This window comes from Lepidochelys olivacea (genome assembly GCF_965140295.1).
Source record: "Lepidochelys olivacea isolate rLepOli2 genome assembly, chromosome: 1".
Taxonomy (NCBI): domain Eukaryota; kingdom Metazoa; phylum Chordata; order Testudines; family Cheloniidae; genus Lepidochelys; species Lepidochelys olivacea.
This window is the reverse complement of record NC_140411.1, coordinates 245,274,679-245,288,421: the sequence shown is the minus strand read 5'-3', so window position 1 is coordinate 245,288,421 and position 13,743 is coordinate 245,274,679. Positions and strand designations below refer to the sequence as shown.

The window sequence follows — 13,743 nt, the reverse complement described above, 5'->3', positions numbered from 1 at the left end:
GTGGAGCAACTTTGTCCCCCCTCCCATAGACAACCCCCCGGAACAGTTGCCAGGGGAACAATCTCTTTCTCCCCCCCCCTCCCCCAGGAAAAAAGCTGGAGGGAGTAGCCGTGCCTATGCTCCCCCGCCCCGCCAAAAAGTCTGCCCTGGGGGAGGTGCACCCCTCCACCCACTTAAGAAAAACTCCAGCTGGGTGGCGACCGGGGGCACCTGTCACCCTCCCCCCCCCCAGTAAAACAGTAATGACAGGACCAGCTGCGCGGGGAGGACGGTCAAGGAGACAAGTTTCCGTACCACAGCATGGCCGCCCCCATGGGGGGGGGGGGGGGGACAGGGCGTGCCGTGGCAGCCGCCGTAAAGCAGCTCCGCAGTGCCACTGTCCCTTTCCGTACAACAGTATGGTGGCCTCCTTTCCCTGGCCCCGGCTGCACGAAGCTGAAGGCGGCGCGGTGGCCGTAAAGCAGCCCCCGCTTCCCCACGCCTGGCTGTCGCGCGCGCCGGTGCGAGTGGCCGCGGGGAGCGGAGCGCGCTGGTGATTGCGGGGCTGGGCGGGGGCGGCTCTCGGGGCGGCGAAGCGCTGCCTCCCGGCGTCGGGGGCGACATGGATCCCAACAGGATCATCCAGGCCCTCAAGGGCACCATCGACCCCAAGCTGCGCATCGCGGCCGAGAACGAGCTCAATCAGGTGAGGGGGGCGCGGCGCCCAGGGCTGGGCCCGGCCCCCCCGCCGGCCCCTTCGCCCGCGGGGACGGAAGCCCGGCCCGTGGGGGGCGGGCGGGGGGAGTCCCGGTGATCGCCCCCACCACCCCTACCCCCACCCGCAGCTGGGCGCCCGGCGGCTGGGGGAGTCTCCGCAGTGCGCTGCCTGTCCCTCGCCGCTCTGCCCCTGGCGCTGCCCGGGGCCGGGGCCGGGGCCGCCTCGTCTCTGGGGCGCGGGGGCGGCGCTGCTCGTCCCTCCACCACAGCCTGTGTGTGTCTGTGTGTGTGTGTGTGTGTGTCCGGGGGGGGGGGGCTCCCATTCCCCCGGCCCCTGGCGGGCTGCGCTGCGGCTCTTCCCCGGCTTGGCCAAGGGCGGGCGGGTTCGCTCGTGGGAGGGTAAAATGGGGGCGGCAGAGGGGTCAGGGAACCCCCCGAGGGAGCCTGGGCATCACCGAAGCATCCTGCCCGGGAGCTGCTGCCAGCCGCTGCCGCGCGGTCAGGCGGCCTGTGAGCGCGGTCAGCCCCGGGCCTCCGGGCGCTGCTCTCAACCCGTCGCCGGACCCCGGCAGTGATCGTCAGGAAGGAGAGAGCTTGTGGTGCTCATCTCTACTGGTAGTGATGGGGGGGGGGGGGGGGAAGCAGCATCATATCCCCCCCCCCCCCGCGTCACCTGAGCTATCTATTGAGCTTGTTCGTCCTGCCTGTGCAGATGGGGGAATCTGTCACTTTCAAGCATCTGACAGCTGGTTTTGTAGCCTCTGTGGAGTGGTGATAAGGGCAGAGCCAGCTCGGCCCTAGGCACCAGTGGACTCTAACTACAGGCAGCTCCTAAATGGAAACAGTGCTTAAAGGGAAATTTAAAAAGGTATAAACCTGAAGTACAGTAGGAGTGTTTCCACAATTAACAGGAAAATCTGCTGAGACATTTTGTTGTGAAAAGAATATTCCCCTGCAGTGTTTGAAAGCTAAGGCACCGCTAGTGCAACTGGCTATGTATGAACAGACTTCTGTGCCGCTGTGGAGTTCCTCTGACTTCACGGGGATCCTGTGTGGTTACAGAGGTCTGCCCATGTGGCACCCGTTGCAGGATCAGTGCCTTAACTTTCTTAACTAAGTTTGTGTGCTTAAAGATATGAGTCAGGAAATGTCAAAGTAAAGGTTGCACCTGAATTCTTAATGTGGTGGTCTTGTACATGTGCATTAAACTTGAAATACATGGTTGTGTACTCGTTTTTCAAGTAATAGATATAATATACAATACTTCAGTACATTGTATGTGCAGGTTGCAATGCTCATGTGCCCCACACCATTCACTATGAATATTGTACATTGACTCTCATGGATTCCTGACATATACATTAGACATATAGATTATGTGGTGTTTGTGTATGTAAGGTTCTGGAAAAACTGATACCCTTTCTCAGATATCACAGTATATCAGGTGGTCATATAGTTAGACTATACTGTAATGGCACGAGGGTGTACAGTTAAGATTATGCCTGCAATCATAATTTTGACACTTTCTGAGTTTTGGTTTGTCATACAATCTTCAAATTCTCCTAATATAGGTATTTTGATGGAATATAGAAGAATAACTTCAGTTTTGAATTTATTTTGAAGAGGCCCACCTTTTGGGGTCTTCACAATGTTAATTGAAATGATTAGTAAGGCTTCCCAGGATTCAGGTTCAGTTTAGAAATTAGTCCTTATTCTAATTTTCTACACCTGCAATTTAAAACCACTTCTGAATTAGTTATATCTAACACTCTCACTTTTAGTGGTGGCAAGTTCTGTTCACTGTTGATTGAAAATGGGCATTTGAAATGCTGTGAGGGGTGGTTATATCAACATGTGGCCACCTTCTTTCTTTTACAAAGTCCATATTTATCTACAAACCACAAAAACAAATGCACCCAGTGTTTGTTTTATCCTTATTAAAAACAACATGTGGGAGCAAAACTACAATAACAAACTGCTGTATGTTTGGCAGGGTTAGAGCAAAAGAATGATGGTTTGGATTCCTGGATTCTGTTCCTGACTGTGCCATTGACTTGTTGCACGAGTGTTATAAAGCTTAAAGAAAGTTTTGAAGATTGTTAGGGTCATCAGATGAAAGATGTGATGACTGCAGATTACTAGTAATACAATTGTTATTCAGGATTCTGGTTCAGTTTCAAGGTTGCAGGGGTACTTATCAACAATATTTTAAAAAGCATGTATTTTTTTAAGGAAAACTGACAGGATTTTTTTTTGGTTTTAAAAAGTGATTCCTGAAATTAAGAGAAATACGTAATATTTTTGGAGGCTTCCTGTTCCTAGAGTGAGTGAGCATTATGGATTTAATTGATATGTGTCAGGTTATCTTGTTATTACGTACTAATGCATACAGCACTGGCTTTAACTGTAATCCCTCAGTGAATGGAACAAAAATGTTGCCTAAGGAATGAAAACTGGTAGATATTAGATATTCATTTTTGCCCTTGGAATTCTGAAACATTTCAGTGCTAACCTCTGGAGCAAGGCTTTAAAGCCTTGTCAAACTTTAGTAAATCCTATGACAATATTGACCTGGAATTACACACTTTCATATCTCAGAATTCAGATGCTGATTTATGTCATATACCAGCGATTATATCAAGAATACACCTCTTTTGGTGACTAATGGCTTGTCTAAATACAAAAGTTATACCACCTTATACTGGTATAGTTAAAGCAGTACAACCCGCTTAGTGTGGACACAGTTATATTGGTATAAAGATGCTTATACCAGTACTACTTTTTCCTGTGTGGGAAGGGGAACAAGCTATGCCAGTATTGCTGGGTTCATAGTAGAGGCTGTACTGGTATAACTATTTCAGTAAAAAATAAATAAAGAAATAAATCACATCCATAGTTAAAATAGTTTTGCTGGTACAAAACCTTTTTGTTGTCCAGGCCTAAGTCACTTTTGATGAAACTGGCAACCTTTTATGGTGCCACTAGCTCTTTTTTATATAAGCCTCAGTTTTGATACCCCCACCCCTAATTCTCAAAAAAAAAAAAAATCCTCCTTTGACTAGTGTCCTTATGGGTGCTCTACTGTAGGTGTGTTTGCATCCCTGCATCTCTGACTGGAGAATTTTCGTGACCGTCTCCGTTCAGCCTGTGCATGCGTTGCTCCCCCCCCCGCCCCGCCCCGCTCTGCCACGAGGCTAACCATCACAGCGATCCCTGATCACTGTGCAGGCAAATCCTCTTCAGTTCCTTCTCAACCACCCCTGGCTAAAGACAGAGATTTAGCTGTCCAATAGCGCGGATCATTAACTTCTTCAGAATTGTTAATTTCAGCTACCTTTTTTGGAGCTTCCTTTTCTTTTTCTTTTTTCTTTTTTTAATCTTTATTATTAAAATAAATCCTACTTTATTTTGGACATAATTTTTCTTCAACGCTCTCCTTCCCCTCCCTCAGGTCTGGGGACCCCTCTGGACAGGGTATGCCTGATGAATTGGGCTTCAAGAAGTGTCTTAGGCCATGTCTACACTACCCGCCGGATTGGCGGGTAGTGATCGATCTATCGGGGATCGATTTATCGCGTCTAGTGTAGACACGATAAATCGATCCCCGATCGCTCTGCCATTGACTCCGGAACTCCACCACAGCGAGAGGCGGAAGCGGAGTCGACAGCGGAGCTGCGGCCGTTGATCCCGCGCCGCGAGGACGCGAAGTAGGTGATTCTAAGTCGATCTAAGCTACGTCGACTTCAGCTACGCTATTCTCATAGCTGAAGTTGCGTATCTTAGATTGTTCCCCCGCCAGTGTAGACCAGGCCTTGGTTGCAAGGAATTTATCCTGGTGACTGATGGACTCAGTGTGTCCACTGCCTGGGGAGAGAACGACATATCATAAAAGTGCGGTTTGTGCCGACAGCTGAAGGTTAGATCCAGAAAGGTTAGAGAACTAAGACGCAAGGCTCTCTTAATAGAGGTGGCTCTTCAACCACCCTCTGAGCTGTGTCAAGATCTGGATGATGGGAAGCCTCACTGCAACCCTCTACTTCTAAGGGAGGTGAGCCCAAGAAGACACCCACAAGCCACTCACGCAAAAAAGGGCCGTGAGAATCCACAGCAAGCCCCGACCTAGCCAAAAATGATCTCTGTCTTGCTCACTGTCATCAGTACTGATGGCACTGAAGCTCTCTAAGTCTGGTACCCAAGGCTTGCACGGTACCACCCCAACAGAGCATGTTGTGGTGCGTAAGGACCCAATGGGCACAGGCAAGGAATCATCAGTACTGACTGGGCATGAAAAATCCACAAAAGCTGGCCTGGGGAAGGCTCCTACGGTACGGACATTGACATCAGTGCCATCTTCGGCATGCCAGGCACCAGCGGACCATACTATCATATCCAGATCACTGACTCCTTCGGTGCAGATATCTTGGCACCAGCAATCACCAACGGTACCTTTAGCACTGCCGGACTTCCAGTACTCAACAGACCTTTTGTGTCAGATGCACTGGATTCGCCTTTATTCAGTACCGGGGCCTCAGTACTGAGTCCACCCAGAGCTCCAGACTCACCGGCAACATCATTCCATATCCCACCTTTTTCATCCACTGAGTCTGATAGTGAGCAAGAAGATGTGTTCTTCCGCCGCTCCTGTCACCACCCTGTGGTGCCCAATTCCAGTATGGACCTCAGCCGTACCATTCCTCTGATCCCCAGCCTCCTTGGTATGGGCAGCCGCTGTACCAACCACTGCCTCTCCCCAATGGCCCTAATAGGATTATTGGCAGGCACCCAGACATCGTGCCTCCCCTGACTCTAGTGTGGTCCATCAAGAGCCAAGGAGACATCCTCCTTCAGCTGCTCCATCGAGGGAATCCTAGCCCCTTGAACAATTAAGAGAAGAACAAGAGGCGGAAGTTGAGGAGGAAGGTATCCCCCATACTAATTTCTCATCGTCATCACCAGACGGGGTGCTTTTAATTGTAGAACAAAAAAAGTTTATTATTTTTTTTTATATAGCGCTTGTATCCAAAGCGCTTTACAATAGTTATCTAACAGTACAAACAACATACGGAAAGATCATTAAGTGGTCCACCGAGATCAGCAATTTTCAAGTGGCCTGCAAAAATAAAAGTTTGAGAACCACTGTTTTAAAAGATTCCAGGGCTACTCTTCGATCGCTCAGAATCTACATGCCTGGGCAGAAGAGAAAAGATAGCTTTCAGCCTTTATTCAGACCCCATTTGTCACATTTCATCCCAGAGATTGTAAGAACCCCAGAGAAAGAAGTCCATGTTCCTCAAATGGAAACCATCGGACTCAACCTCCTTCTTCACAGCCATCCGCCTCAAAATGACAGTTTCGATGGGTTAGTCAAGGTGCCTGCAGACCATCCTCCTCAATGCTATCCAATACTGGAAAACCTCCCTCATCCCTATGGATGCCGTCTCACCCTGTTCCGCAGCACCTGCGAAAGGATAACCTCCGACAAATGGGTTTTGGAGATTATTGGAGATGGGTACTCAATCCACTTCACAGCTCCCCCCTGCCAACACCCGTCCCCGTCTGTCTTCAGGGACCCTTATCACAAGAGCCTGCTACGAGAAGAGATTGACCATCTCCTCAGCGTAGGAGCTGTAGAGTCAGTGCCCATACATCTAAGAGGCAAAGGCTTAGAGTTAGGGTTACCCAAGAAAAAGGGAGGTTGGAGACCCATACTAGACCTCAGAGTGCTCAACAAATTTGTCAAGGCTCAGAAGTTCAGGATGGTCACATTGGCAATAATTATCCCAGCGTTAGAAAAGGGAGACTGGTTCTCGGACCTTGACCTTCAAGATGCTTACTTTCACATTTCAATCATACTGAATCACAGATGATATCTCAGATTCACACTTGGTCAAGACCACTACCAGTACAGAATACTGCTACTCCCCTTCACAGTGTTCTTTTGTGACAAAGTTCTGCTTAGACCACATCCAAAGTTCACCCCAAATTGATTTCCGCATTTCACATGAATCAACTCATTCACTTTCCAACTTTTATCTCAAGCTCTATCAGAATAATAGGGAAGCCATCCTCCATACGCTCGACATAAGGAGAGCCATGGCCTTTTATTTGGACAGGACAAGAGTTTTTAGAAAATTTCCGAGACTCTTCCTCGCTGTTGAAGACAGGTCTAGAGGTACAGCGATTTCAGCACAAAGACTCTCTAAATGGGTCTCAAACTGTATCAAACTTTCTCAGATTTGCAACTTAACACCCCTATCTACAGTCTGCACGCATTCTACGAGATCGGTTTCCTCATACAGTGATACCCTTGGAGAATGCAACAGACAGAAATCTGCAGAGCAGCTACCTGGGCATCTGCACATACCTTTTCAGAACACCATGCCATCCTGGGGGACTCTGCCGCAGACACCAGATTCGGCGCCACAGTACACTCATCTATAACAGACTCGACTCAGAAGCCCCAACCTCCAGTGGGGGGATACTTCTTGGGAGTCACATACAGTGGAGCACACATAGGGACACTATTCAAAGAAGAAGAAGTTACTCACCTTGTACAGTAACGATGTGTATCCCTATGTGTGGTCCATGACCTCCCCTCCTCCCCTCTTCTTCGGAGTTCTCATCATGAACTCAGCGGCAGAGAAGAAACTGAGGCGGGTTTACCTGCACACCATTGGTTAGCCTCATAGCAGATGATGGGGAGCCGGGGGAGGCAATGCATGCGTGGGCTGAGTGGATGCTGCTAGCAACATTCTCTGGTCAGCAGCACAGGGATGCAGATACATCTACAGTGGAGCACCCATAGGGAAATTACGCAAAGAACCACCATTGATACTGCACAAGATGAGTAACTTCTTTCTCTGAAATTTTGTGTGTTTGAGGGCTTTTATGAGCCTTCTTGTGTAAACCAACCCTCCCTGGGTATAAGGGTATAGTGTCAAGATGGAAATCTTTACCTGGTTTGCTGAAAAACCTGGTGGGAAACAAATAGACTCTGATCTTTCTGCTCAGAGTTGGCAAAAGTGGCCTGCCAGTTTGTGCATGATGGCCTTTATCCAAGACCAGTGATCTAGATTCCTTGAGCCCATATCATTCTCCAGAGCTCTTACATATTTGTTGTGTTGCTAGCTGTTACTGCTGTGGCATCATGTCAGGCTATGTTGACACTACAGCTTATGTCAGCGTAACTTATGTTGCTCAGGAGGGTGAATAAATCATCCCCCTGAATGACGACATAAGTTACACCAACATAAGTGCCGGTGTGGATACATTTCATTATGGAAATTATCATTATCTCATTATGGAAATGCTACATCAAGGCATCCGGGCCATGAGAAAGAGACCTAATCGTGTATTTCTGAGCGGTTGAATGAGGTGCAGTCCAAGAAATGACGTAGTGTAGTTGTGTTCGATTTTTAGTTAAAGTTCTTCCCTTTCAGCTAGGAAAACTATCAAAACCACTAGAACTGCCAAATGGTAAGCTATCTGAAGAGTATTGGTAAAGCTCTTCCAGAGAAGATGAAATAAAGAGAGCAGCTGGCATGCAGACACTGGCAAAAAGCTCTCTTTGAAACATCAAATGTCTGGAGCTGAGATAAAAGAGATCATAACTGACTAATAACTACAGATGTTGCTGAGGCTGAAAAGTCACTGAACCATGCAGAGTTCCCTATTCCTTATGCAGGAGGATGCCCATTGAATTGTGGCAGTATAATGCTATCATATTTTCACCTTTTAATCGAGCATGCTTTGCTCAGAAGTTCACTAAGCAGTGTTTCCACTTAGAAGTTCTTCAGATGTGCTGAAAATGGAGTGTCTGAAAAGTTCCCAGAAAATACACAGAAACTTGTGGCTTTGAAATCTAATCTGTCTGCACTTGATTTTAATTATGTATGGCTACTCCAGTAGGTTTTCCAGATTTTTAACTTTTCTCTTATGTTACTATAAATTTAATTCAGCAGTTATACTGCATATAACAAAAACATTTGCCAAATATACTTCAATGTAATTTAAACGATTTACTGATTTAAAAGGGAGTGTGGTAGCATTTCCATTAAACTATGAAGTATTTCTCACCGAAGTGCTGTGTGTCTGTGAAGCAAATCAATATGCATTTGACTCTTTCTGGGTAAGTTTTAAAAAAAATAAAATAATTCAGAGACTTCTGCAGAGGTTTCTATTATCTGTAGTCAGTTTTGTCTCAGTATTTAGTATCTCAGAATCTCCAAAAAAGTGCCTTTGTCTCCTCACTAATGCCACTTCCTTGCCTATATGTTTTATAAATAAAGTTTTATAAATAATTATTTATGGTGCTGGAGGGGGTGAATTCGACATAAGTGAACTTCCTTTCAAACTTCACGTGGAAAGTCTCAGAATACTGTAGTAACTCTCTCAAAAATAGTCATCCTAATTTTCTTACTCATTTGGCAATACAATAGTTTAAAATTTTTAAAAAACACGACTTTAACTATTGGTTGTTTTGTATAAATTTCAGTCGTACAAGATCATAAATTTTGCTCCCAGTCTACTACAAATCATAGTTTCGGATCAAGTTGAATTTCCAGTACGTCAAGCAGGTGAGCTAAATTCTTGTTTCATTTTTTTCCTGTGGTAAAAAGTCAATAAGATATTAAAACAAAGTGGTGAGCTATTGTCATGTCATTAAAATTAACTCTATTTTGGCCTTTAAATTAAAATAGTTCGGTGAAGGAGCCCTAATGACTTGGTGATTCGCTTTCGTGTGTGGTGGTGAAATCTGGTTATGGCACACCAAACCTTCTCCCTTACTTTCCTGTGTTTGTAGTGATCTCTCTTGGATTAGTTTTATTTCCCTGCCTTTATGGGCAAAATTTGGATATATAGGAGGGCATGAGGAGATCAGATTTTTTCTTATGAGGAGAGGTGGAGCCCACACGAAGAGGGTATGTGGAGATCGGGGGATCTTATCTGAATGGGTCTGTCACTGTTTTGAATTCTTAGCTTAGAGAAATAGAAGTCCTTGTTAACATGGACTGAGTCAATGCTGGATACTTACAGACCCTTCCCGCAAAAACAGATCTCAAGAAAGATCCCTTAGATAAGTTATGGGTATAAAGCTAGCTAAATGCATCTTGAAGGGATTCCATATATGCATGTGACACCGGGTGTGTGGTATAGTTAATATTAAGCACGTGTGTAACTCTTTGCAGGATCAGGACCTAAATTTTTTGTTTGTAGAACATGTTGATTAATCCTGTACAATAGGTGGCTAAATGTGAACCTTTAATTAGTATAGCAAATATTCCACTTTTCCAAGAAGAGTTTGATGAGGGTTTTTCACTCACAGTTCTCTTTCTATCATATGAAATAGAATTTTCTATAGAAGGTGGGGGGGGTGGTTGAATTTTTGGAAAAAAAAAAAAAAAGTTAAAAAGACCAGTTAATCCCCTGAGTGCACTGGGGCATGCTGATGTATGTTGTTCATCTTGTTGGCCTGTATATTATCATAGATAATCCAACTGTGAATGGCATTGTTAGGACCATGTTGGCACAAAGGGAGGCACTTAATTCAGGATCCATGTGGTCATTTTAATAAAACAGAGTCTTATTTTCATTTGTCAGAACAAAACAAATTTATGTGTGGAGCATATTTCAGTATTTTTTTGTGGAGGAAGGAGGTGGGGAATGGAAAGACAGTACATTTATACCAAATTGCTAAATCAGCAGAATGCTACAGTTGCTGTGAGAGCAAGAATTTATTCAAAATCACAATCCATGTGGAAGCACATGTCCTGGTGTGACCTCAGTGTGTTAAGCTATTGTATTGGTCATTCTGGTCCTGTTTTTGTCTGAATACTCTGGTCTGTCTGAAAAACAAGTTTTTTAATTTCTGACATCCACTTGACCCTTTTAACACGCTTTGCACACAAACTACAGAATTTGGTTAATACTCTTCAATCTGTCAAAATTGAGAAAAATATTCTATTTGAATGTGCCTGATTCATGCTTTAATATGCTTTAAAATCCCAATCAAAAATTAACTAAAAGAAAAAGAGTGAAAGGATTAGTATTCTAAAGGTTTATTAAGAACTTTCTGCTAATGCTATGTCTGAAAGAATAGTTACAGGCATTCTTTAGGAGTAAATGATATTTTCAGCTAAGGATTACCAGATACCACTTTTTCATGACGTTTCATATGAGGCGATAGGGAACATCTCCGCGGAATTACGGAGAATTTTATTGTGAGATAAGGCTTGGGGAAGTTACAGTAGACCTCTTTGCTGGAATAAAAGGTATGCTCCATGCCAGTTCGATACCAGGCATTTCCCCGCAAGTAGAATGTACGGGCCATGCATATAGTTATGCTTTGTTTTAAGTCAGCCCCGCAAAACTCTACTTACTGAGGGTGAGTAGGTTATTCTGAGTGAAATACTGTAATTTCCATTTGTTATAACTATGATAGATGCGTAGCTTTTGTGCCTAGGCTGGTAAATTGTTGTGACAGTTTTGCAAAGCTGGTTGTAATAAAGAATACTGTCCTGTAAAGGCTGGCTGAAATAATCCCATATTCTGTTTAGGACCACACATTTGACCCTGATGTTTCTAGTGATGAAAAGGTTGGGTTTGTTGACTAAGATCTCCCACAACAACTGATGCTAAACTATCTATTTGATCTTATATTTAGTGTGACACTCTTCTTCAGAACTGGAAAAGGTACTAAGAGCTCTGTGTTGCTTGAAAGCTTCTCTCTCTCATCAGTAGATATTGGTCCAATAAAAGATATTGTTTCACGCATCTTGTCTCTCTAATATTTGCTAAAGGATAGACATTCAGTCATTCTTAGCCTTCTGCCCTGTTTTGTTGTTCAGCATCACTTTGTGCCACCTTCAGTTGTAATCCACATTGAATGGTAGGGACTTCGCTACAGAGCTGAATTTAAGCAATCCTCTCCATGCTGCTATGTTAGGATTTTTTCTGTAATTTAGCTGCCATTTACCTGAAGAACATGGTGACACAGTACTGGCCGGATCGGGAACCGCCACCAGGAGAAGCAGTATTTCCATTCAACATTCATGAAAATGATCGCCAGCAAATTCGTGATAACATTGTGGAAGGAATTATTCGGTCTCCTGACTTAGTGAGGTACGTTATACTGTGCAAATGTTGACTAAGAGCCTGACTTTCAGAGGTGCTCAGCCTCCGCAACTCCTTTTATTTGTCTCATTAAATTGGACTGTTTTTAACTTGCAAGTGTCTTCTGCTCACAATAAGAGATTTACTACAAAGCATAGAAAGTTTAAAGTAACTCCTGAAACTTGGTCTAATCACTTTCTGTTTATTTTACTAATTCAGAGGAGATTGGTGCATGGGGCTGTCACAGTAGTTATTTCAGCCTGCCACTGACCCTCAATTCCAGATAAATACCATTCACATCATAGCCTAAAAATGTATTTTTTTGTGTGCAAAGTCCTTTATTCAGCTGCTTTTATTACTTTTATACATGTTGGAAGAACTTATTTCAATTAATGTTTCTGGTACCAATGTTTTACAGACCTTAGGAAAGCTAAGATATACTTCTCTACTTTTGAGGACAGTGGTCTAATTCATAGGTTTATGACTGTTCATTGGCCTAAGTAAAATGAGTTTGATAGTATACATCAGGTTTCCAGCGGACCAGTATCCCTGTTTATAAAAACAAGAACAAACCCTTTTCCTTCACAAATGCTAACAAATGGCTTCCTTGTTGGTAGAAAGGTACTTGTGGGGGAATTCTGTGCCCAAAAATTAAAAATTATGCACACAATATTTTAAAATTCTGCATATTTTGTTTGATTATATTGTGTTATTTTGACACACCAGTTTCATTTATTTTGGTACTTTATTTCAAAATACCTGTCAGCAAGTATGTCTAACAATACAGACAACAAAAAAGATTCAGGAAATGTTTTTTGACAAATAGATTCCTTACTAGCCATATTAATACAGAAGTTTGAGTAATAATTCATTTATACTACAATACAGAAAATTACTTCCTGCACCCCTGAGAAGCAGTGCAAAGGCTTGGGAGAGTCAGGGGTAATGGGGAGCTGAGGGAGAGGGAAGTAATTGCTGGGAGCCTGGGAGAGAACCTGGAGGCTTTGTTGAGTGTGGGTGGGAGATGGGTTTTTTCGGGGTGGGGGCGGGATTTTTAGGGAGTTGGGGAGCCTCCCCAATGCAGAGTTGGCTGACCCCTAGCATCTCCCATTCATTCAGGCACATCTGTCCCCGTCTTTCCTTGCACTCCCCTTCCCCTGTCCCCATGTGTCCCTGCACTCCACTCCCATTCAGCCTTTCGCTCTTTACTATCACCCCACTAGCTCCTGTGCCGCTGCCCCACTCTTCCCCTTCCTACTAGCCCTTCTGAACCCCACTCTGACTCCCCCAGCAGCCATGTGTGCCCCGCTCTATCCGTCCCCCCATATACTGTCCCCACCTCAGCTGGCCCCACAAGCATGTCACTGTAAGGAAAAGCAGCCTTTGCTCCTTCCCTCTCTTTGGCTGGCTGCTCCAGCTGGTGAGCCAGCTGCCCTCTCTTCTGATGCCACAGCAGCCCAGGTGGGCGAAAGGTGTAACTGCAGTACCTCTCCAGCAGAATGTATTATTCTGCAGAGGAAAAAAAATCTCCAGGGGATGTGAATTCTGCATGTGCGCAGTGGCACAGAATTCACCTAGGAGTAAGAAAGGTAAGGATTGAATGGCCGCAATGACTGAATAGTATCGCACACACTTCAGTTCTCATGCCTGAATTGTGAGACTCTCACATTTGAACCCTTTTTTTCACTCACGTTTATATCTGAAATCTCACTGAATGGAGCTCAGGACTGGGAGCAGGAGCCCATGTATTTCAGTAACAAAACCACTGAAATATGGCCTGGTCATCCCTCCATCATGCGAGCAGGGCAAGGTCTCCACCATTACAACACCCAGCTCTGGTTATTTCCTCCATGTTGGTGGAGTGTGCCCTGCCTCCATCCACTGCCTGCGGAGCCTGGCCAGAACCTTATGGGCTCTCCGCTCCCAAACAATCAA

At 45.0% G+C, this 13,743-nt stretch overlaps 1 protein-coding gene across 1 annotated transcript in view; it reads left to right on the top strand.

Moving 5' to 3' along the window:
• The first annotated feature begins 492 nt into the window (after window positions 1–492).
• The window catches only part of IPO8 (importin 8), a 69,155-nt gene continuing 55,904 nt past the window's right edge, over window positions 493–13,743 (top strand). Inside the window, exons 1-3 of the mRNA XM_084617867.1 lie at window positions 493–685; window positions 9,191–9,272; window positions 11,661–11,817. Coding sequence (XP_084473993.1) covers window positions 602–685; window positions 9,191–9,272; window positions 11,661–11,817 — 323 coding nt within the window. The 5' untranslated portion in view covers window positions 493–601. The remainder of the gene's footprint in view (window positions 686–9,190; window positions 9,273–11,660; window positions 11,818–13,743) is intronic.